Source organism: Pyrus communis, chromosome 15 (genome assembly GCF_963583255.1).
Source record: "Pyrus communis chromosome 15, drPyrComm1.1, whole genome shotgun sequence".
In the NCBI taxonomy this organism is placed as follows: Eukaryota; Viridiplantae; Streptophyta; class Magnoliopsida; order Rosales; family Rosaceae; genus Pyrus; species Pyrus communis.
In genome coordinates this window covers 23,361,493-23,385,964 of record NC_084817.1, presented here as the reverse complement: position 1 = coordinate 23,385,964, position 24,472 = coordinate 23,361,493, and the positions used below count along the sequence as shown (strand labels likewise).

General features: G+C 37.2%; 3 protein-coding genes across 3 annotated transcripts; all 3 read right to left on the bottom strand.

Moving 5' to 3' along the window:
* Positions 1-661: 661 nt before the first annotated feature.
* Positions 662-6,903, bottom strand: LOC137717752 (uncharacterized protein At4g06598-like). Its single transcript, XM_068457216.1, has 5 exons — positions 6,609-6,903; positions 4,735-5,476; positions 2,666-2,745; positions 2,427-2,549; positions 662-1,365 (listed from the first exon to the last, which is right to left on the bottom strand). The coding sequence occupies exons 2-5, from the start codon at positions 5,454-5,456 to the stop codon at positions 1,154-1,156; spliced, it is 1,137 nt and encodes a 378-aa protein (XP_068313317.1). The 5' UTR covers positions 5,457-5,476; positions 6,609-6,903; the 3' UTR covers positions 662-1,153.
* Positions 6,904-11,291: 4,388 nt separating this feature from the next.
* Positions 11,292-15,464, bottom strand: LOC137718788 (magnesium transporter MRS2-4-like). The gene is made up of 4 exons (XM_068458320.1): positions 14,805-15,464; positions 14,083-14,531; positions 12,203-12,478; positions 11,292-11,817 (listed from the first exon to the last, which is right to left on the bottom strand). The coding sequence occupies exons 1-4, from the start codon at positions 15,172-15,174 to the stop codon at positions 11,539-11,541; spliced, it is 1,374 nt and encodes a 457-aa protein (XP_068314421.1). The 5' UTR covers positions 15,175-15,464; the 3' UTR covers positions 11,292-11,538.
* Positions 15,465-18,014: 2,550 nt separating this feature from the next.
* Positions 18,015-22,631, bottom strand: LOC137717575 (magnesium transporter MRS2-4-like). The gene is made up of 4 exons (XM_068456984.1): positions 22,082-22,631; positions 20,651-21,099; positions 19,006-19,281; positions 18,015-18,584 (listed from the first exon to the last, which is right to left on the bottom strand). Exons 1-4 carry the CDS (start codon positions 22,458-22,460, stop codon positions 18,306-18,308), a joined length of 1,383 nt encoding a protein of 460 aa, XP_068313085.1. The 5' UTR covers positions 22,461-22,631; the 3' UTR covers positions 18,015-18,305.
* Between the last annotated feature and the right edge of the window lie 1,841 nt (positions 22,632-24,472).

Here is a 24,472-nt window from a genome sequence, read left to right as displayed (position 1 = left end):
ATTAAAACCACCCCATTGGGCCAATTCATGAGTAACTTTTTTGCCTAATGCGTCATGAATAAATGTGTTTACAGAGTCTTGAGAGGGGGGCTTCTGCACATCAAAATTCGCAGGCTATTTGCTTGAGCTTGAGTGAGTTCGTTAGAAATTTTGATTTAGTTTTGCAGAATATCTTTCCATGGAATGAATCTCCAGTGTCGAGGCCTGTATCTTGGCTTCGAGTGAAGCAATGAGTTTAATGAGAAGGGCAATCTGAGAATTTTAGAAATAAGTGGGGTACAATGAGGAGGAAAAATTCTATCCAGACTTCCCCAGCAACCAGGAATTCAATTCCGACCTAAATGTAGGGATTTCAATTCTTCCAAATTTTGAAGTTGGATTCCATAATTCGCGTGAGTCCCTCCAAATTTTTGATTCCCCAATATTTGGTTGACACTGAAGTATTCTATGATTGAATTTGATTCCGATTACCTTTACATAAAAGTGCCGTAGGAGGGGAAGGTTTGTGGCCTACTTTATCTCCTACAGTCGAAACCATCGTCAAATTTTCCGTCCAATATGCTGACATGACATCCGAGAACTGTGCAGAATAATAACTAAAATTTTGAACAGGTGCTAAATGTTCATCCAAATCCAATCAATTCTATCAACACCGACAAACAAAATCAAAGAAACCAAGGATTTCATTTGAAACATTTTACAAGTACACATTTTTTTGCTACCATAACATGCATTACAACTAGTGCACATCCAATCAGCCCATTTTTTGTACTACGTCGAAATCTGCGACGGGCAAAAAATGGAACATACAACATTTTATGAATCAATGGTTACTTAAAAAGACATACATAATAACGACTGAAATACCGAACCTGCTTTGAGTTACCACCTCCGGTAAGTCAACTGCCCCAGGTAGAATTTACTTTGGGAATTGGCTACCAGGTGCACCGACGTTAACTTAACAGACAAGTGCAATAAACAGAAATTAAATTGCACAACGTGAGAAGAGAGAGAGAGAAGGCGCCGGGTGTGGAATAGCTCGGCCTTATCCCACACCAGGGAAGCAAGAAATTTGGTCAGGCATGGCAATTGGCAACATCGATCAGTGGAAGAAAAGTGGAGGCAAAACACAACTTTTGGCTACATTGCATATCTAAATGCGAAGTGCGCCTGTTACAGGGTCACGACCTGCATTTGCATCCTTGTGTTTCAAAGACAGGTTTGCAAATTGGGAATCAAGGTCTCTACTGTTAGAGCGTCTATGGCTAGAAGAAGGTCGCTGCTGTTGCTGTTGATGCTGCTGCTGTTGTTGCTCATACAAGACTCGTAGCCTCCCAATCTCCCTCTCCAACAATTCTTGTTCCACTGGAAATGGAAACACACATCTTAGTCACCTTATAAAATAATGAATACCAAAATGGGGTAAAGAAAGTTCTGCTTTTGGCATGACAGATAAGTGAAAACCGCTTCAAGATACGTGGGTGTTCTAAATCTTCCATGCATCTTTCAGCGTGGTTTAAATTATGTTTATTGTTACTTTCAATAATTTAGGAAGAGCCAAAGCATCCAAATGCAAACCCCTGAAACATTAACATCTACCAAATTCTAAACAAAAACAATGCAAACCTGTATAAAAGAACCCTCAGGTGAGAATTTTTGCATTTAAGAAAATATGACCGGAAACATCCATTTGGCAGTTCTTTAAGAATCATCTACACAAAAAACAGATAAACCCCAGAAATTGCTAACAAATTGATTACCATTGTGATCATTTCAGTTTAATGTGATGGACTGCGTTTGTCTGCACAGTTTAGATGACTAAACAGCATTATCTGTCTAATCTTTTGCAGGGAAGACCCTTGACGGATCTAAAACAAATATAGTTCCCATCGTCGAACTACATTATGAGGTAGCCCTGGAGAGGGCGTTCACATTCATTTTAAATGCAAATGTTCTGACTTAAATTCCCCTACATGTGTATCGGTGATCAGATAAAACTTCACTTTCAAGGCTGCTAAACATAGTATTATATCACTATAGCAAAAATCCAGGTATTCAGGTGATAAAAGATTGACAGTAGGTAAACATCTATCATCCAAACCCAAGGCTTTTACAAAATCCACATGGACCCCGCCCTCAAATTGTTAAATATTATGCTGAAGACTAACATTTCCTATGTGTTATCGAATTTTCACTAGATCTTCACAGCATAGTTTCTCACAGTTCTTCATTTGAGTTCCAATCATCCTCAGACTGCCATAGGTATGAGGTGTATCAAGTACTTTGAGAAAGGCTTCAGGCTTATAACTTTTTCAGCTAATACATAGTTCTGATTTTACTCAAAACATATTCTCCAAATTCAGGTAACAGATGTAGCCGAAAATGCATAGATTATGAAATTTTGAATATTCAAGGTAGAAGCTTACAGTATTTGATAAGCTGCTCCTGTCCTATATTTTCTAAGCGCTGCTTGAGCGCTTTGTTCTCCATGCTCAGAATCATATTCTGCTGGTTGAGAAACTCAAGCTCAGCCGAAACTTCAGTCCCTTCTGCCTGTCGAGGAATACATGCAAGAACAATATTGTCAATGATAAATTATCAAAAAATACCTCAGTATAAAACCCAATTCAAACTTAAATACAGTACTTCCAGCTTTTGCTGACACTTGCCTGTAAAGCTTGTACATTCCTCTCCAGCTCTGCTATGTACTGAAGTTTCCGAACCCGTGAACGTTGAGCAAATTGCCTACAAATACAATAACCAGTATTTAGTCTCCATAAAATATTTATTGAATATTCCAATTCAAGAAGACACCAGTCAAGTTTCTAGACTTCTGACCATTAGTGCTGTTACAAGGAAATGATTATATTAAACCCAACATCTGCATCAGCTACAGAGCGAGTTGATAATTATTTTGAGAAATAAATGATTATATTAAACCCGAGAAAGGGCAAAAAAGCAGAGTGGTCAAAAAAGACTCACACGAAACAACCAGACCCACACAAACAAGAAAAAAAAAACAGCAGCAAGATTGAAAACTGAAAATCCAAACAACACCCTAGAGCAAAATAAACAAGTAGCTGCCTTCCAATCAAGCCAAATTAGGGATAAGGGAATATTTCTGAACTTCAAGGAAACAAAAGCCCAAAGCGCTGACCGAAAACAAATTCTGTCCCATAGCTCCTCAAAGCACAATCCATCTTAAGCTTAAAAATTTCCCCATCTCTCTCCATCCAAACCAACCATATCACCACCAAGACCAGGCAACCCCACATTACCTTGGCCTTCATGCCCTTGCACGCCCAAGAATGATATCCGCTAAGAAGAGATAAACAGTCCCAACGAATTACCCGGATAAGCAGTCACTACGAACAGCCAGTTGATAACTATGAGTCTAGAGTATTCACATCTTAGTTTGTAAAACAATTAGGAAAACTTCTTGCATTAAAACTTTATCGAGGTTTACAAAAATTCTTTCACTCCAGTCCAGTTGAAAAGAAATCTGTGGAAATTCTGATAAAAAGAAATCTGTGGAAATTTAGCTTAAAATTTATGGAGAGAGGCCATAAGTGAATTACTCTCAAGATTTGAACAAGCCAGCATTCAAATTCTTAAAAGCAAGGGACAGTCCTAGTACAGTCCTTCAACTGTCTTCCTCCACTTCTCCAGAAAACTAAACTATATAAATTAAAACTGTTAAATTAGCATACATACTCCTCCATTAGCTATAAAACAGATGATAGGTAGTATTCCACATTAAGCTTCTCATGCTGTACTGTCTTCCCAAATCAGAAAAGTATATAAAGCTACATCTCATACATAGTTGCGACTAATTTACAATGTTATATAGCTGCTCAGCTTGATACTCAGGGCCACATACTGGTCAACAACTCAACGTCATGCCTAAAATCAGGCGATTTAAAGTAAATAGACTAAAATTACTCATATTCATAATATATTACCGACGTGTAGCAATTAAGAACAAATTTGTGCAAATTTAGCTATTTATGTACTTAAAAGCTTGCAGTATATTAATGTGATGTGCTTGAATGTAAGTTTTATTCATTTGTGCATGCTTGTGTGGATGCACTTGAAGTTGCACACTTGCAACCTAAATGTAACAATGCAAATCCCAAACCCATGAAGTGCACTAAGTAATCAAGTTGCACAGAAGCAACAAAGTACCCTTAACGTACCACATAAAGAGCATCGGAAGTTTCTGTTCCTGTATCCGTACCATAAACAGAAAAGTACCATAGTCCTTATTTCATCTATCCAAGTGCTCTTTCCCATTAATTGCATTTCATTATGCTAGTCATCACATAGATCCATTTAAGGGAACAATTCTAATCTGAACGAAATTATATGCATTCTAACTACAGTAAATACTTTTGTAAAGCAGGCTCAAATTATGTTTTTTGGAATAAATTGAGGGTGAGAGGGTGTATACTTATTTCATCTGGAGTACATATGCAACAACATAAAGAAGAGTAGAGACAGATCAAAGAGACAACCTATTATGTAAGAGTAATTTTGCTATGTTGATGTAAGGTAAAATGAGTATGGGCACAAAGAAACACTATATAAATTCATCTGGAAAACCTACTTAACAACCAGGAAAAAATGAAGAAGTAGAGGCAGGTAAAAGAGACAACCAAAATTTATGTGAGATTAATGTTGGCATCAAGATAAAAAGAGTAAAAGTATAGGGAAAATACTAAAGAAACTACATACTGTTTAGCACGTTTTGCATCAGTCTCAGATGCATAAGGCTTAGCATTGGAATTGTCCTTTCTCTCAGAAGAAGACTTTGGATCATGAAGACCAGAATCAACATGATCATGCTTTTCACTCGCTATAGAGGCAATCCCATCAGCTTCTTGTGGTGTAGATAATGATCCTGAACTCTGAAGAACAATGTTATCCCTGACAGAAGGAAGGCCGTTCAGGTTATTTACACTATTCAAAGACGACTCCCATGCTTTATTCTTCTGCTTCACCAAGTTCAGTTCTGTGTATAATGAAGCATGTCGTAAATCTTTTCGAGGATCAAGGTCTTGGGATCCCCAAGAGGGTGCAGAAATCATATTATGATATTTGTACTCATCTTGAGTGGCATAATCAAGATTAGAAGCATTAATGGCATCCACATATGCAAAAGAGTCACTTGATGAACGACGATGACCTCCTCTGCGTATAGGTGTGTCTGGCTCATTAAGGAGATCATCAAGCCAAGAAGGTTGTTCCTCTATAAGTAGGCTCTCTGAGGAAGTCCGCTGGTGATGTGCATTTCCCTCCCTAGGCTTCTGAACAGTTTTTGATCCAATTGCAGGACTAAGGACATAATCTGCATATGATGGGGGAACACTAGGAAATGGACTTTTAGGAGGAAGTAAAGGATGCTTTCCGGAATACATAAAATTTCTGATATTTGATGAACCCTTGGAGTTTGCCATAGCTGAAGCACAATGAGTCCCTGTTCAATCATATAGTGTAAGATGACAGAGGCAGAAAGGGTATTTAACATGGAAAACATATTTACAACTAAAAAGGGGGGAAAAGGTCGCAAGCACAGTGTTGATAAGCCAATTGATAAATATGACACCGTCAACAAAGGAGAATAGGAAAAGCAAAACATTGGTTAAAGTCAATAACTTGCTACTAAAACACTTATAAAAAGAAAGAAGATGTAATAACTATAACTCTGCTACTAATATCCTTCTCCATGCTGACATGAACACACAGGTACATCAATGGATATGTTTATGAACACGCCTACAGGAAACTTTCAAATTATCAATACAAATCATTAGACATACAAGTCTGAAACCAAAACACGCACATGCTTAAAACACAGATAAGCCAGTCAACATAGCATGGAAATACATTATAATGGGCAACACTTAGACAACTACCTACCCAACTTTCTGAGCAGTAGAAACCATTTTCATCACAATAACATCGAAACCCAAATTAACACAAAACTACAGTTGACATCTTTTCTGTTTTTCAGCATAAAATACAACCAAGTACACTTCCACTCTAAAATAATCAGAGGGCCGAACCACATGGCTAACTGTGGCAATGAAGACGCCACAAATTCCCAATCACCACGTACTACTGACTCAAGCCCTTAAATTTGTTCCTCAAGCAAACATGAAAAGAGGAGAAAAGAGAAGGATGGAAACTTTTGAATTGAATAGAATCTCCTAACAAATGAGGTCCTAATCACAGTTGGTTTAGGTGAGGGATTCTGTTTTCTCAGTCCCAAATAATGAAAAGAGCTTCCCAGATTCAAAACCCATAAGCTCATTTCATTTTCCCACATTTTCTCAGCAGCCAAACACACAACGAATCTCACAAATTTCCAAAATGAAAAATCACAGAAAGGGCCCTAAAATAAAAACCACCATTTGCAATGAAAAGAGAATCATCAAGTGATTTATTTGACGAAACGCTGAGAATGTGTGCGATTATCAGCAAAGTTAATCAACAATCAGCTGCTGATTTGCGAAAACACAAACGCAAAGCTAAAATTGTTTCCTTCGTATTGAGAAAATATACATACCCAAACATATATATCTATATATGTCTATGTATTTGGTCACCTGTATTGAACGAACAATCGAGATCTTGAAACGCAATGATCGAAGAAGCAGAGTTGTTTCTCTGTCCTAGGGTTTCTGCGATATCAATGATTTGATTCCCCTCTTGTCTTCGAAGAAGAAGCTCTCCTCTCTCTCCCTCTCTCTCTCTCTCTCTCTCTCTCTCCTCTCCTCTCTCTCTCTCTCTAGTATTTCTTCTGGTTGATGTCTGGGGGTTGGATTGAAATTATATTTTGTTTCGTCTTTTTTTCTTAAAATATTTATTTGTGAAATTAAATTGTTCACTCGGTTTCCAGGAAGGAAGTTTTGGATGCACAGCCAAGCCTTGCAAGTGGTGCCTTTTTATTCTCCTTTTCCAGTTCATTTTCCAGTTCATTTTTGTCAACCTAAAATTACTATTCTGGGATTAAAGGTGTTAACAAGTTGAAACCACAAAGAAAATTCACATTTTATAACCATCTTTTTTAGAGTTTTTGTTTTTCAACAAAAAAAAATAAAAAAATCATTTCTTTGAACTGGTTTGGTATTGGTGTGCTTTGAAAAAAAACTGATTCTGCTGTACTGTTTCATTCAAAACTGTTAAAATAAGCTGTTTTTAAGTGTTCATCAAATATCTTTTTGAATACAGCTTTTTTTATACCTATTTTTTTATAAAAACACTTCAACACCAAATCAGTGCCACTAGAGAAGGGTGCGACCGTGACCTTGTGACAATGACACAACTTAGTTTGTCGTTTGATGATGTCTTTATATGTATTGCCGAAAATAGTTTTAAATTGAAGAGTTGACCATGTATTTACTTAAACATTCAATATGTAGCTTTTAAATTTGAAATTAGAAAAGAGACATTCATATGTTTGACTGTATTTAAACATTATGATAACTTTCTTAGGTATGTATGGTAGCCAAGTCCAAGATCTCAAACCTTCTTTTAAACAATGTGAATGAAAAATATTATTAGACCACAACTAATGATTAGATTATTATGTACACAAAATTGGACTTTTACACAGCGTTTGGATAAGAAAGTTTTAGATTACTATCGACTTGTAGAATAACGGAAATTGAAATGGTTATTTTGTGAATTTATAAATTTTTTTGTTTGGCTAATCTAAAAGAATAATAAATTTAAATAGGTAATTTAATGTGTGTATAAAGTTGTTAATATATAAATGATGGTGGGTGGTGAAGACCATGTTGATGATGGTGACATGTGGTGGTGGTGTCCATTCATGGTTGAGTTTTTTTGTATTTTTTATTTTTAAACTCTCGCTCATAAAAATTATGGAAATGACAGCTAATTATATGAAATTTAAACTTGGGAATTGGATGTCCTAGATTCTGATTTTTTTTTTTCACGCAAAAATTCTAATTTTTTATATTTATGATCCAAACAAAGAGAATTTTTGCATGTCAATTTATAAATTCTGACTTTGTTCAAATTTTAAGTTTATTTTACTCACCTAAACGTAGTATTAACTTTAAGCAAAGGATATCTCTAAAGGAAAAATTTGTTAAAACATCTCTAGTGGAAGATGAAAAATCTCTTAAAATGAGCATTTTACATTTTTTGTTTGTAAGAAAACTCTCTAGTGGGAAAGATGTAAAACACCCATTTTGGGCGGAATATGTAAATGAAAATGAAAATTTATATATATTTTTACATATTTTGGAGGTGGACCCCGCCGGTTTAAGAGAGAAAAATAAATTGAATCCTAAATTTGCATCTCTCTCCTTAAAGTAGGACTAAAATATACATCTTTCGAAAATATAAAATACGATGTAAACGTATCAAATTTGCATCTGTACATTGGAGAAGGGTCATTTGCTAATTGCTACCATAAAAAGCAACTTTAGCAAGTCAAATGGTTTTTTTTAGTACAACTATATATATTTTACATTAAGAGAAAGAGAGTTCGACTAAGCCACACAATGAACAATTTAATTTGGTATCGAATTCGCCATCCACAAGTTTTGAACCTAAGACCTCTCAGTTACAAGTGAAAAAGAATATCACTATACCGTAGTTCTGAATAACAAGTCAAATGCATTTTTAAGCGGTCAAATTATAAATCTCATAATAAAATAATATTTTTGGACAGCTACTATGGCCCCAGCCTACACTATAGTCTTATTTCTTTACCAACTTTATAATTTCATCAACTATAAAAAGTTTAAAAAACCAAACACTCTCTTCCTACCCCACTTATATTCCTAAATATCCATAACATTTTTGTTAGTATATTGATATTTTTAAATTAAGGGGATGAAGAGTTCAGCTAAACCACACAATAAGCCACCTAATTTAGTATCAAATTCGTCATTCACGAGATTCAAACCTAAGACATCTCACTTTTCAAGTGAAAAGGAATATCATCATACCGTAGTACTGAATGACATATCCATAACATTTTAAGTTTTAAATAAAATAAATATAAAGAATGATTGAATCCGGGAGATTTTAGGAAAATAGAATATCCATGAACATTCCCATGCAATCCAGCCAAAAGCAACCACAACCAGGCACCACATATAACGATGACAACTCCTTTTCTCTTTGACGCTAAGAAAGTTACCTTCCTTTCTTTTTCTTCTTCTTTCTCTATTCCTGTCTATCTCTATCTTTCTCCCCCTACCAAATCTGGATTTAAGATCTCATATCCATATTTACTCCCTAATTCCAATTCAGAATTAATTGAAAAGTAGGGAGAAAATAAGAGAGAATTTGAGGTGGGTGGGGTGGATGGAAGAGATGGAAGGTGGTGGGGGGTGAAAGAGTAGGAAGGGAGTGAGGAATGAAGAGACAAATGGGCTGGTTTGATTTGTTTCTCATTTTAAATTTTTTGATTTTTTTGATTTTTTTTATTTGACTATAAAAAATATATAAGAAGATTAATATTTAACAAGGCTTTTAAAGTCTTTTTACATAAAGTTAAATTTGATATTAAAGTTTTCATTAAAAGGTAAATGGAGAAATAAGAGCATGGGTGGCATATCAGAACTATTTTTATTCATGTTGGTTTATAATTTAATGGTAAAACAACTAGTGACCTGGTCATTTCATTGTCTTGTTGATCTTTAGTTCATTAGAAATTTAAAGGTTACTCAAATCTTAAATAAAATGGCGAACTCCTAAAGCACTTTTGTTAATCGATTCCATTTTTAATATTTTATAAAAAAATGTTAAAATTAGAAATAAAACAATTATCAAACATCCCTTTAAATTTATAATGAACCATTTCGATATTCACAAAAAAAAAAAAAAAAAAAAACTCTGTTTTCTCTTTGAAAAGAATTAAAGTGATATTATTCACTTCAATCAATAATTTAGATTATTATAAACCCTAATCTCCATATTTAGAATGTTAATAGTGGCAGGAGGGAGGGCCATTTTAACTTTTCTTTGTGGAGTTATCTAACTTTATTGCATACAAGCATTTCCTTTGGTGCAAAGTAGAAAAAGAACAATGTGGAGTGAGTTGTTGACAACCCAGGAGGATCCGGCGAGGATTCTAAAATTATATCCGTTTATCGTACATTGTGTAGTCAGAAATTATTATAATTTTTTTTATTTATAATTGAATATAAACAGTACCTGACAAAAATTGACAGCACGATATACGATGAATGAATGTGACTGGAGGATCCTCGGATCCTCGCTCCTCGCAAAGAGGATCCGACGAGGATCCTATCTCTTTGACAACGACATTTATTAATTAACAACATAAGAGGAGTTGGCACATAAAAAGCATATGAGGGGAGACAGCCAATTCCTCATCAAGAAGACAACAAATTCAGTATGAGTGCTGCGAAAAAACCAATCACAAATGAACACCAGTCTTAATAATTGAAATTAAAACCTATGATTGATATTTGTGCTATGTGATTGCATTTCGGGTTGGTTTTTGTCACATCCGATTTGGGTCCCAACCACGCCCTCACTATTTTGTTTCTGGAAACTCACACGAGAACTTCCCAGTGGGTCACCCATCCTGGGATTGCTCTCGCGCGAACTCGCTTAACTTCGAAGTTCTGATGGAATCCGAAGCCAGTGAGTTCCCCAAATGCCTCGTGCTAGGTAGAGATGATAATATACATATAAAGCTTACAGGATCCTCACCCCTAGGGTGATGTGGGATGTTACAGTTTTGGCTTGCGGTGCTTTTAAACAAAGCAGCTTATTAAAATTTGAGAGCATCAAATGTGTTTGGTAAAACAAAAAATAAATGTTTTTTTTTAAACTGCTGTCAGTGACAATAGAAAAGTATAGAAAAACATAAGCAGGTTTGCCATGCTTCTAATTTTTTTTTTCTTTTCAAAACATAGCAATCAGTGCCCATTTAATAAAATTTTCAAACGACAAATGTAGCCTCACATATTTTACAAAATTACAATCGTTGCCCCTACACTTCTATTTGATAATTACTGTATCACATTAAATACTATATCCTTTTTAGTCATTTAACGTATTATTCACAATAATTTATATAAAAATTAACCAAACACTCTTTATTTTTGTTAAAAACACTTCAACAAAAAAAATATTTACCAAACACTCAACAACTTTATTTTACAGTTATTTATTCTAACAGCATAGCATAAACAATTTTTTTAAAAGGCACATCGATACCAAACCAATCCTTCAAGTACACTTGCTCTTCTTTCAACAACGAAACATAGTTCACATATCCTTAACCCTTAACCCTAAACGGTCCAACCGCCAAAATCTATTGTAGATTGGGCCCCACAAGATGTTCCTTATTTAGAGGTACAAATGATATTGAGCAAGGGAAGACTTTTAGGAGTCCCTAACAAACTCCTTGTGCTCATACAACGTATGCAACCACAAGCTTATTTACAAAGTCATTGGTTTAGGGTTTGTAAATCAGTTTGTGAATCTAACACTCTATCTACAACAGATGACAGGCTCGACTCATGTACCAAGCAGCTTTTTCCACCTTGCATACCCGTAGATGAGAAAGAAGATAGCCAGGCCAAATGCTACCATACCAACAATAAACCGTACAAATATCCCATTAACGTTAAATATTGGACAGTAGATGTTAAAACCAAATACCCCAGCTATCGAAGTCTCCACCGATATCGCAAACAATGCAATGCTCAATGTCAACTGGAACTGAATGAGTTCATTTCGTTGGTTGTCAAGTCGTATGTTGACATAATCCTCCGTGTCATCAATATACTCCCGCAACTACGTCCAATGAACACGATAAGAACATGAGCAATATTCAAGGACAGATTAACACAATAACCAATCATGCTTCATGCGCGCAACTAACTGGATTCTAAATGACATTCCTCATGTACCGATGATAGTGAAATTAGTTTCGACTGGGAATCACAAGAGGTCCAAAGCTTCCAATTATTCCAGGAGCAAGTGCAACCACAGAACTCGCAAAAATATGTAACATTAAAGAAATCTAACCTAAATTAGTTATCTGGAACTGCATCTAAGTTGATGCAACTGCATTAAAACGCAAGCTAATGGTGACAACTGATATTTAAAGCTTGTTTTGTAAAAGGTTAAGTTGTTCAGTATAAAGTTGTTATAGTAGATCAAAACAATTGGCACTCACAGATAATATCTTGTTACGTGTTCTATCCAGTTGCATAAAATATGCATTAAGCAGCATCTCTAGATCTTCTACGTCATCGTGGTCCATATAGTAACTGGTTACCAAACTCCTGCTTCTGGTGGAACCAAGCCGACGAAGATGGGATGCGGGGATTCTATTTGACGCAGAACGCCCCAACAAATCTTCGGGCTGTTGATTCTGCTTCCATTTCCTTGTTAAATATAAATGTGCCATATCTTCATTGTCATCCAACAAATTTTCGATTTCATCCTTCATCTGAAATCAGACAGACACGTGCTTCTTACTAAAAAAGAAATAGCAATATATCTATTGAACAGTAGCATACAGATAAAACATGTATCCTATGTCCGAAACCATTTTACAGAAACCTTTCATAGCATTATTGTCAAATAGTAAAAGGTATCAACTTCTCTTTGTAGTCCTGCATATCTGGAAACAGTCAAACCCTCAATCACATGTCCGACTGAAATTCAATTCCCCTCCAACGTCTAAGTATAAAAGCATTCTATCAAGCTGCGTGATAAATGTACATCTTTCAGCTAAACTTGGAGCCCCTGCCCAAGCAACAGTGATGTAATAAAGTAAGTTATATGGACGTTGGTTTTGCCATCCCATCATGTAGAAATTTCTACCTGATGGGATGGGGATGTTGGTTTTGCCATCCCATCAGGTAGAAATTTCTACCTGATGGGATGGCAAAATCAACATCCATATAACTTACTTTATTAGATCTACCTGATGGGATGGCAAAATCAACATCCATATAACTTACTTTATTAGATCACTGTTGCTTGGGCAGGGGCTTCAAAGTTGAGCAGAGGGGGCTTCTTTTGAAATTGCCTCTGCTCAATTTTCAATAGAGTAAACCTGAACTCCTTATGTCGTTCACTTCATAAGGACTCAGTTATATTGTCTAACAAAGTCAATACTAAAACCAGAACACGTCTAAATGAGACCAGGCAGGAAGGGTAGTAATAAATATCTTATTATTCACCAGAACATGACTTGCTTTCAAAATTTATTCTTACCTTCACATCACTTACCCATATGAGCATCTAGAAAATATGGAACTCTGTCATCATAAACATCGTAATTTGAATCTTTTCGTAAACACTTCTATGTTTACTTGTGCATTAAACTTAAGCTAAGGTTTGATTTAGAGTTTAGGTTTTAGATGCCAGAAACCTTAGCTACTCTTCATACGGCAGCATGAGTGCAGGAAAGGCTATAAAAAGAACAATTGTATTTCCACGTGACTACAGATATGAAACGCACATAAAAGTAACTCAACAAAACAAGAGTTGATGACAATGATTCTCAACTAGACTCAATTTTTTGACTGAGCCAACCAACCGTAGCATCTATCCCAGATAACCAACCTGATGTGACTAGGTGACCAGAAATATATGTTGAGTGAAGGTAAAGATGCTTTTATTAGTGAATTGAATGGCATACTACGAGTGCATCACCACAGCAAATCACAATCTTTACATATTGATGTATCTGTGTGTTTCAATTCCTAATTCATGAAACATTCTTGAAGCAGATTATGTGGAGACACTTAACTAGGGTTTATTTATGTCAATCTGGGATTTACTGCTTTGTATTAATATTTGATAGTTTTAAATTATTAAGGTACCAGTGCTCCAAAAACATTTTTAAGTTTAAGAAAAAAATTTGAAATATCACAAAAACTATGAATCGACAAACATTTTAACTCCAAGTAGGGTCAGGTTAATGATGCCGGAAAGGATTGAAACCAGATACAGCACAACAAATCATCGAAAGAAACAGCATTGCAAATCATCTGAACAAATATAGAGAACAATGACTCATGAGGTAGGATTAAGCAAACATACCTTCTGGACGCGTGCAAGCAAACGAGTAAGATTGCTTTTCAAAATCCTCACGAGTTCAAGGTTTTTGGTGCTAACATTTCTGGCCAGGTCATCTAAGACAGGGTAGGCTTCTCTCTCAAGGTCTGCCACACTAGAATCCAAATATGTACAGACAACTTCTAATGCAACTTCAAGAACCTGAAACTCAAATGGGAGATCACACTGCAAACCTTCAACGGCCTCGGGAACAGGTAACCGTTGCCTTCCGGATGAAACATCCATTCCATTATCTTCTTCACTGAGTGGACTTGCTTCTTGTATCCTGGATTGGCTTTTCTGAGGAAGTTGTTGCCTTAGCTGATCCGCAAATGGAAGAACCTCCTGTCGAAGAGGATCAAGCAACAAAACCTCTTCGGCTGTAACTATAGCCTTTATAAATTCTAAATTAACCACCATGGCCTTCTCCCTGGCTGCAATTAAAATGAGGAATACATATTTATCATGGTCTACTATGGCTACACACAGTTTACAATTAAAACACTAGCAACTAATGCAGAGAATACTTTCTATAAGATAACATGCATAAAAGTTGTATTCATAAGTAGTATAACTCAGGAAGGCATGGAGAACGAGTGAACTCACATATAAAGTAATAAAATTTGCAAACCCCAGAAGAGAATTAACATATAAAGTAAGATAACTGCAAAACCCTAACCCTAATTGTAGGTAATACGCAGGAGTACCAAAGATGCTGGAGGAATGGGAGAAGACAGGGCCGAGAATCCTCAAGTCCCAGGCGGGAATGGCAGTGCGTCGAATGATAGCGTTCTTATCACACTCAACGAGCTCTGACACGCCGAAGCGGTCAAATCGCATCCAAAGCCTGGCTCCTGCCTTCTTCTTCCCCTTCACGCCACCGCCGGCGACGCCAGCAACAACTGCACTCAGACTATTGGTATTGTTATTGCTAATATTAACATTGTTGGAAGGCGAAGGAGACCGGATCGGCTGAGGCGGAGAGGGAAAAACAGTAGAAGGAGGGCCAATGAACTTCTTGGGGCGGCGTCGTATGCTGCTGCTGCTGCGCTTGAAAGAGAAGGGACCCTTCCCCATTTTTCCTATGGTCGCTCTCTCTCTCCAGGACTCTCTCCCTCTCTCTCTTCCAGTTGTGTGTGACTATTCAGTGTGCCATGGATCTCTCTCTTCCCTTTCTCCTACTCCGACTCCGCCTCCTCCTCCTCCTCCTCATTCTCCCCAGCCGCTTGCTTCCTTCTTTTAAGTTGTCTCTCTGATCAGACTCCCCTAGGCAGCGCCTACTTGACATATTATAAGGAATGTGGGATTTTCATCCGGCTGGGGGCGGTGTAATGGTGAAGAAGAAGTTATACAGGGGCGGTGTAATGGTGAAGAAGAAGTTATTCGGGGCGGTGTACTGGTGGTGAGGTTAATCGTCATGCGACGTTAAAACGTTGCAGAAATGTATATTAAACGAGAGACGTCACATGATGAGTGCCGTTCTTGTTCTATATAAATTGTTTTTATATTCGTGTCATGTAAGTTGTTAACGATTTTTAGATCCAAATGAAACAGAAAAAAAAATTGTGCTACGTCTACAATTTATTAGTATTCTTTTTAATTTTAAGTGAGATAATTTATATTCGAATTTTATAAATAATGAGTTAGAAACTAATTCTAATAAATAAATAGTGTATTTTTGCTCACCACCATTTGAAGTTCAAATCTTTTGCATCCAGTTTTTTTTTAACCTATGTTAGTTGTGTAACAACCTGTCTCTAAATAATAGTATTTTAACCTTCTAGGTGAAAAATGAATAGAACTGCCCCTAATGGTGTATGTAGACTGCCGTTGCCTTAGCAGTCAGGACACATGTGACATTTGAATTCGTCACTACGAACGGAGTTAAGCAGAATGAGATTTATTAGACTTTAAAGTCACTGGTTTTTTTAGTGATTTCGTCCGTCTGCTGGACAATGTTTTATTTTAAATTGTTTTGGGGTCCGTGGGACCCACCCTCCCTTCTTCTTCCCCGGGCTCTCCCTCTCATTGTGGGAGGACACATTCGAGAGCTTTCGGGGGAGGCAACTCTCTCCCTTTCGTTCTCGGTGTGCCGAGAATAATGGGTGGCAATCCCATCGGCGAGAGCAGCAAAGACCACCGTCCCCACCTCCACAGCCCAGCAAGTCCAATCACCCCAGTGTTTGTGGAAGCGGAAAGCCAAGCTTCGGACCGAGACCTCCGACGGCGGTCGTGACATTTGGACGGGTTCCTCGTCGTTCGAGGCGTAAGTAAGTCTAAAACTCCTTCGAATTGCTCAGTATCATTGATTAGGACTAGATTTTCATGTAAAAATTATGAATCTTTTGTGCTGTTTGGAGGTAACTAGCAGAAATGCTTGCGTTACAATTTAACACACCCGTATCTAAATTATTCAAAAACCAATCAAATAAACATATTTCCATCTGCTACCAAAAACCAACTTTAGCAAAGAAGTCAATGCATTTTTAAACGGTCAAAATTATAAATCACATAATGATAGTAAAAATATATGAATTATTCATGTTGGTTTATAATTTAATGGTAAAACAATAGTTACTTCATTAGAAATTTAGAGTTTACACCATATTTCGCTAAAATTTTGAACAAAATGGGGAACTCTTAGAGCATTTTAATAATGTCACATCCCAGACTCCAACCTCTCGGATATTGTCCGCTTTGGCATTCTGGGCCTGGACTATGTCGCAGCCACCCAGCTACCGCACGGTTTTGTTTTTGTGGACCGTAGCCCACAAAAGGCCTCTCTGAAGTTAAAGCTCTGGTCATGGATATATAAGGCCCAAAGACCACGCCCTCACGGGCGATGTGGGATACTACAATCCACCCCCCTTAGGGAGCCCGACGTCCTCGTCGGCACACCACGACCGTGAGTCTGGCTCTGATACCAAATTGTCACATCCCAGACTCCAACATCTCGGATATTGTCCGCTTTGGCATTCTGGGCCTGGACTATGTCGCAGCCACCCAGCTACCGCACGGTTTTGTTTTTGTGGACCGTAGCCCACAAAAGGCCTCTCTGAAGTTAAAGCTCTGGGCATGGATATATAAGGCCCAAAGACCACGCCCTCACGGGCGATGTGGGATACTACAAATAATCTTTTTAGTTTTTTAAAATTAAAAAATTAAAAATTAAAAACGAAATAATTTTCAAATTGTCCATTAAATTTATTATTAGACCATTTGGATTACAAGTTTGAGCATGTCAAAATAATAAGAGAACTCAAATTCATCACGAGTTTGACTTTTTTTTTTCTTTTGTGAAAAGAATTGAAATAATAATATTCCTTTCAATCAATAATTTAGATTATTATAAACCCTAATTCCCAAACCAACAATAATCCTACCCCATTAGAATGTTAATAGTAGGGCTATTTTAAGGACTTGTTCAGAGGTGTTTCTAAAATGTTTGAATGCTCTTTTAAATAAAATAATTTTGAGTTTCAAAAGTACTTGAAATGATTCTTGCATTGCAAAAAGCAATTCAACTACTCTTTCAGAATTCACTTGTATTTTTATTAAAATTTGATTTTAAAATTTTTTTGACTAAAAACAAGGAGCAACAAGCATGACCTAATTACGCCAAACTCACAAAACGTATATTAGTTCAAATTCGCATTTAACGAAAATCAAACATAATACCTCTTACTTACAAATGAAGAGCAATATCACTAGACCATAGTACTAAGGGACGAATAAAATTATTTTTGAGCAATCTCATTATCCATAATAGCTAAAAAATAAAAAAAGCATCAGTTGAACAACAATTTATTCAACCCGTTAACGAAATTACTAGTTAATCATACAACAACAAAGAGCCTTAACCTATTAAGTAGAGTCAGCAATATAAATCCTAGTATGTCATTGGGTTCGATTTTGCGTAAAGTCTTCCATTAGCTCTAAGTATTCCATATCTTTTCTTCAAATTAACAAAATCACATGTTAATTTTGACCCAAGAAAATTCATTCATCAGTTCATATGCAACACTATACTAAACTACATGCCATGTAATTCGAAACGAATCTGGCAGCATACCAAGCCATGAAATCCCTAGCAAACTCCTTGTGCTTATACAACATGAAACCACAAGCTTATTTACAAAGACGTTGCTTTAGGGTTCGTAAATAAGTTTGTGAATCCAGTACTATCTACGACAGATGACAGGCTCGACTCATGTACCAAGCAGCTTCTTCCACCTCGCATACCCAAAGATGAGAAAGAAGAGTAACACGGAAAATGCTGTGATACCCCCAACAAAGGCCTCAAATATCCCATCCTTGTCGTATAAGATACAGTGGATGTTCATACCAAATATCCCAGATATCAAGGTCTCCACCGCTATCGCAAATGATGCAATGGTCAATGTCAACTGGAGCTGAATGAGTTCGTTTCGTTGGTTGTCAAGTTGTATGTTGACATAATCCTCCGTGTCATCAATATACTCCCGCACCTACATCCAATGAATAAGATAAGAACATGAGCAATATTCAAGGACAGATTAACATAATAACCAAAGCTAACTGGTTTCTAAATGACAATCCTCATATACCGATGATAGTGAAATTAGTTCCTACCGGGAACCACAAGAGGTCCAGAGCCTCTAAATGATTCCAGGAGCAAGTGCAACCACTCGCAGAAAATATGAACATTTAAGAAATCTAACCTAAAATTAGTTATCTGGAACTGCATCAAAGTTGATGCAACTGCATTAAAACGCAAACTAACGGTGACAACTGATATTTAAAGATTGTTTTGTAAAAGATTAAGTTCTCCAGGACGAGATCCTTTAAAAGCATGTGCATAAACTGAACTTAAAAGTCAAGTTGTTCAGTATAAAGTGGTTATAGTAGGTCACAACAATTGGCACTTACAGATAATATCTTGTTACGGGTTCCGTCCAGCTGCATAAAATATGCCTCAAGCAGCATCTCTAGATCTTCTACATCATCGTAGTCCATATTGTTACTGGTTACCAAACTCCCACTTCTGTTAGAACCAAGCCAACGAAGATGGGGTGCAGAGATTCTATTTGATGCAGAACGCCCTAGCAAAGCATCGGGCTGTTGATTCTGCATCCATTTCCTTGTTAAATATAAATGTGCCATATCTTCATTGTCATCCAACAAATGTTCGATTTCATCTCTCACCTGAAATCAGACAGACACGCTTCTTACTCAAAAAAGAATATAGCTTATATCTATTAAATAGTAGCACACAGATAAAACATGTATCCTATGTCCAAAACCATTTTACAGAAACTTTTCATAGCATATTGTTTAGTAGTAAACAGTATCAACTTCTCTTTGTAGTCCTGCATAACCTGGAAACAGCCAAACCCTTAATCACATGTCCGACACAAATTCAATTCCCCTCCAACATCTAAGTGTAAAAGGATTCTATAAAACTGCCACGAGAAAAGTACATCTTTCAGCTAAACTTGAAAACTCTGCCCTAGCAACAGTGATATAAAGTAAATACGGATGTCGGTTTTTCCATCCCATCAAGTAGAAACAATTTCAAGAGAAGCCCCCTCCGATCAATTTTCATCAGAGTAAACCTGAACTCCTGATACCGTTCACTTCATAAGCACTCAGTTACATTGTCGAACAATGTCAATACTAAAACCAAAACAGGTCCAAACGAGACCAGGGAGGAAGTGTAGTAATACAAATCCTATTATTCACCAGAACATGAGCCGCTTTCAAAAATTATTCATACCTTCACATCACTTAACCCATAGGAGCATCTAGAAAATGGAACTCTGTCATCATAAACATCATAATTTGAATCTTTTCGTAAGCACTTCTATATTTACTTGTGCATTAAACTTAGGCTAAGGTTTGATTTAAAGTTTAGGCTTTAGATACCAGAAACCTTAGCAACCCTTCATATGGCAGCATGAGTGCATGAAAGGCTATAAAAAGAACCATAGCATTTCCACGTGACTACAAATATGAAAAGCAGATAAAAAGTAACTTCACAAAACAAGAGTTGATGACAATGGCTCTCAACTAGACTCAATTTTTTGACTGAGCCAAACAACCATAGTATCTCGGACAACTGACCAGATGTGACTAGCAACCAGAAATATATGCTAAACGAACGTAAAGATGCTTTTATTAGTGAATTGAATGGCATATTATGAGTGCATCACAGCACATCACTATCTTTGAAATATTGATGGATCTGTGTGTTTCAATTCCTAATTGATGAAACATTCTTGAAGCAGATTGTTGGAGACACTTAATTAGGGTTTATTTATGTCAATCAGGGATTTACTACTTTATATTAATATTTGATAGTTTTAAATTATTTAAGGTGCCGGTTCTCCAAAAACCTTTTTAAGTTTTCAAAACAGATTGAAATATCACAAAAACTATGACTTGACAAACATTTTATCTCCAAGAAGGGTCCGGTTATTGGGGCTGGAAAGGATTGAAATTAGATACAGCATAGCAAATCATCTGAACAAACTCAGAGAACAATGACTCATGAGGTACGATTAAGCAAACATACCTTCTGGACACGAGCAAGCAAACGGGTAAGATTGCTTTTCAAACTCCTCACAAGTTCAAGGTTTTTGGTGCTAACATTTCTGGCAAGTTCATCTAACACAGGGTAGGCTTCTCTCTCAAGTTCTGCCACACTAGAATCCAAGTATGTACAGACAACTTCTAATGCAACCTCCAGAACCTGAAACTCAAATGGGAGATCACACTGCAATCCTTCAACGGCCTCGGGAACAGGTAACCATTGCCTTCCGGTTGAAGCATCCATTCCATTATCTTGTTCATCAAGTGGACTTGTTTCTTGTATCCTGGATTGGCTTTTCTGAGGAAGTTGTTGCCTTAGCTGATCCGCAAATGGAAGAACCTCCTGCCGAAGAGGATCAAGCAACAAAACCTCTTCGGCCGTAACTATAGCCTTTATAAACTCTAAATTAACCACCATGGCCTTCTCCCTGGCTGCAATTGAAATGAGGAAAACATATTTATCATGTTCTACTATGGCTACACAGGTTACAATTAAAACACTAGCAACTAAAAGTTGTATTCATAGTAGTATAACTCATAAAGGCATTGTTCCAAGGAGAATGAGTGAACTAAACAATTGAGACTGGAAAGTTTCTTGTGCTGTATGGATAACTATCCTCCCAACCCATTTATTGCCCACCATATGACCTGCCCTAACCCACCCCCCAATTTTCCACCTCTGGTCAAGTCCAAAAACTTAGAGATGAGCAAAGGGGATATTTCAGGGAGTTTTCTTATACTGATATATCATATTAAAACCAATAATACTACAAAATATTCTATACCAATAAATCACCAACAACTAAGTCTAGAGCAACAACATAAAAATATATACTGAAGCAACATGTACCAAGAGCCAAGTTTTTGGCCACGATCATGGTGTGTAGGTCAAGAATCCAAAGGTTCTAAGCCGTCACTTCAAAATTTTGAATGCAAGGTTAAGTTGCATATCTACCCACTTGAATTGAAATTTGTACAAAAATTTCACACACCCCAAAATCTGAAAAGTAATTTCCAAGTTCCAACCAAAGTAAAAAAGTTTACAAACTCCCCCAAAGGAATCAAATGCAAGCCTTAATCTGGTAATGCGCTGGTTGGTTGATGTTACCTGTGTAAAACTTTCCTAGCTACAGCCTAATCAGAAACTCCACCCCCAAGGCGATGGCACTGATTCAAGAGGCAAACAAAAACAGGGCAAAGACAAAACAAAAACAATTATTACAAATTGCAATTCCAAGCCCAGAATCCCAATCTCCTTGAACTAACTTTTCCCTAGAACAAATCGACATGATAAAACTAACCCTAACCCTAATGGAGGCGCATAACCTAGTAAAATTTGCAAAACCCAGAAGAGAATTAACATATAAAGTAAGACAATTGACAAAATAAAATAAGAAAAGGGGAGGAGGAGTACCAAGGATGCTGGAGGAATGGGAGAAGACAGGGCCGAGAATCCTCAAGTCCCGGGCGGGAATGGCAGCGCGTCGAATGATAGCGTTCTTATCACACTCGACGAGCTCTGATACGCCGAAGCGGTCAAACCGCATCCAAAGCCTGGCTCCTCCAGCCTTCTTCTTCCCCTTCACTCCACCGCCGGCGCCGCCAGCAACAACCGCGCTGAGACTATTATTATTCGTATTTGTATTGTTAACATTGACACTGTTGGAGGGCGGAGGAGAGCGAATCGGCTGCGGCGGAGAGGGAAAAGGGGAAGGTGGAGTGCCAATGAGCTTCTTGGGGCGGCGTCGTACGCTGCTGCTGCTGCGCTTGAAAGAGAAGGGACCCTTCCCCATTTTTCCTATGGTCCCTCTCTCTCTCTAGGACTCTCTCCCTCTCTCTCTTCCAGTTGTGTGTGACTATTTAGTGTGCCATGGATCTCTCTCTTCCCCTTCTCCTGCTCCGACTCCGCATCCTCCGCATCCGCGTGCTTCTTTTTTTTAAGTTCCACCCTTAGAAAGCCCGCTAATCTAAACCTCACGATATTATAATAGAAATTTTAATGAAAAGTTTACGTATAAATATTTTAACGAAAAATCATATTTTTATATTAAAATGTCAATTTTGATGTTATTCACTTTATTCTTTATTTAGTCCTTATTGTTAAAACTCAAAGTTTTTAAACTATTTTCATTAGTTTTCCTTATTATCTAAGAGTTTAGTTTAGCCTTTCGTAAATGTGATTTAAATTCGTTATTGACGAGAATTGAATCTAAACTTTACAAGTGAAAATAAATACCACTAAATTCTAGTATTAAGTGACATGAGAAATCTAGTTAATGCACAAAATAGCTTTCCTAGAATCTCAAGCACCTAAATCCATAAAAAGGGTGTTCACTTTTCACCAGTTATTTTCTTGCCCTTGGTAGAATAGAAAACTCCAAATTAAACTTAAATTAGTGTAACATTCCGAAATTTCTAATTCAGAAGCCAAACATGTAGGTAGACCACAATAAAAATAATGGTTAATTATAATTCTAACTAACCACACTAAAAAGGATAATCATTTTATTTAGTTTATGGCTGCATCTAACATCCTAGTTAGACTGCCTACGTACCCTAAACGAAGGGATCAAGCCATTTGTAGTTCACCTTACACTTCTAGAACAATATACTAAAATTTCATTATGATCCAACGGTCAGATCTCCACCAATCACGAAATCAAGTGGTGGTCGATGTTTATTCTACAAACTTACAAATCCAATTCAGGAAGATCCGTATGTCGGATTCCCGATCCGTATGTTCCTAAGGTCCTCAAATATTACGTATTATAACTTCTCAAAGTTTGGTGACGATCCAACGGTCGGATCGTCGATTCATATATTGACCAAGTAACATATTGTAGTGAATTTAGGTTTGATCAATCAACCGAAGTCATACAAATATCCAAACTAAATTCATGACATCTAATTTAGCCTAAAAATAGCATTGACGGCCCTCTGGCCACACGCCAACGTGGGTGGCAGTCGGCTGCCCAAGCTCATCGGAAATTTCAACTATTTCAAAAAATTCTCAAATTTTACAGAAATGAAGATCTCAAAGAGTAGAGCAAACTTTATACCTGTGGCCAAGTCCAATTTGGCTAGGAAACACCTTAAATTGCCCACGAACACGCCGGAACCCTAGAATTTGGGTGTCCCCGATCCGCCACATCAGGTGCTCTGCCGCCCCAACCAAGTCTTGGGCTTTGTTCTATGCCTTAAGGGGAGTCTAAAGGTGGTGGTAATTGGATGAAATCATTTCAAAATTGGTGGATCTCAGGCAAGAACCGCTGTACCCACCGGTGCGATTTTCCCAAATTCAAAGCCAAATCTCTTGATTTTTGGGGTGTAACAGGAAGAGGAGATGATGTTGAGTTGGTTCCAGGTGGTGGATGGCTACAACTCGCTGGAAATTGGCAGGGAGACCACCGGATTTCATGGCTCCAGCCGGTTTGGGTCGCACGGGTCAAGAGACCCGTTCCCCGTTTCCCCCCCCCCCCCCTTTTTTTTTTTTTTTTTTTTCTTCTTCTCCTTTCCCTCCTTGTTCTCCCATCCAATTGGGCATCACTCTCATTTTCCCTCTTTTCCTTTCCATCCTAGCCATACACATGGCTTCAACTCAAAGCTCCATATTTGCTGGAGTTTTCCAGATTCAAGGCACAATGACAATTTTGTCCTTATATTTACTCGTCTATAACTTCTTCGTTATAGCTCTATTTCATGAACAGTTTTCTCCCACAGGCTCATGGGATCGAGCTCTATCCAAATATGTCAAGAAATATGATAAAATATATGAGGATAAAATACGTGCTCATTAAATTACGTT

Excerpts from the sequence above, each read along its gene's own strand:
- LOC137717752 (XM_068457216.1), bottom strand. The coding sequence starts at position 5,456 with ATGGCAAACTCCAAGGGTTCATCAAATATCAGAAATTTTATGTATTCC. Across the intron at positions 2,746-4,734 it reads GATGCAAAACGTGCTAAACA|GCAATTTGCTCAACGTTCAC; the intron begins GTATGTAGTTTC and ends TTGTATTTGTAG. Across the intron at positions 2,550-2,665 it reads TGTACAAGCTTTACAGGCAA|AAGGGACTGAAGTTTCGGCT; the intron begins GTGTCAGCAAAA and ends CTCGACAGGCAG.
- LOC137718788 (XM_068458320.1), bottom strand. The coding sequence starts at position 15,174 with ATGGGGAAGGGTCCCTTCTCTTTCAAGCGCAGCAGCAGCAGCATACGA. Across the intron at positions 14,532-14,804 it reads CCATTCCTCCAGCATCTTTG|CCAGGGAGAAGGCCATGGTG; the intron begins GTACTCCTGCGT and ends TTTTAATTGCAG. Across the intron at positions 11,818-12,202 it reads CACGTAACAAGATATTATCT|TTGCGGGAGTATATTGATGA; the intron begins GTGAGTGCCAAT and ends CATTGGACGTAG.
- LOC137717575 (XM_068456984.1), bottom strand. The coding sequence starts at position 22,460 with ATGGGGAAGGGTCCCTTCTCTTTCAAGCGCAGCAGCAGCAGCGTACGA. Across the intron at positions 19,282-20,650 it reads TGCTTGCTCGTGTCCAGAAG|GTGAGAGATGAAATCGAACA; the intron begins GTATGTTTGCTT and ends GTCTGATTTCAG. Across the intron at positions 18,585-19,005 it reads CCCGTAACAAGATATTATCT|GTGCGGGAGTATATTGATGA; the intron begins GTAAGTGCCAAT and ends CATTGGATGTAG.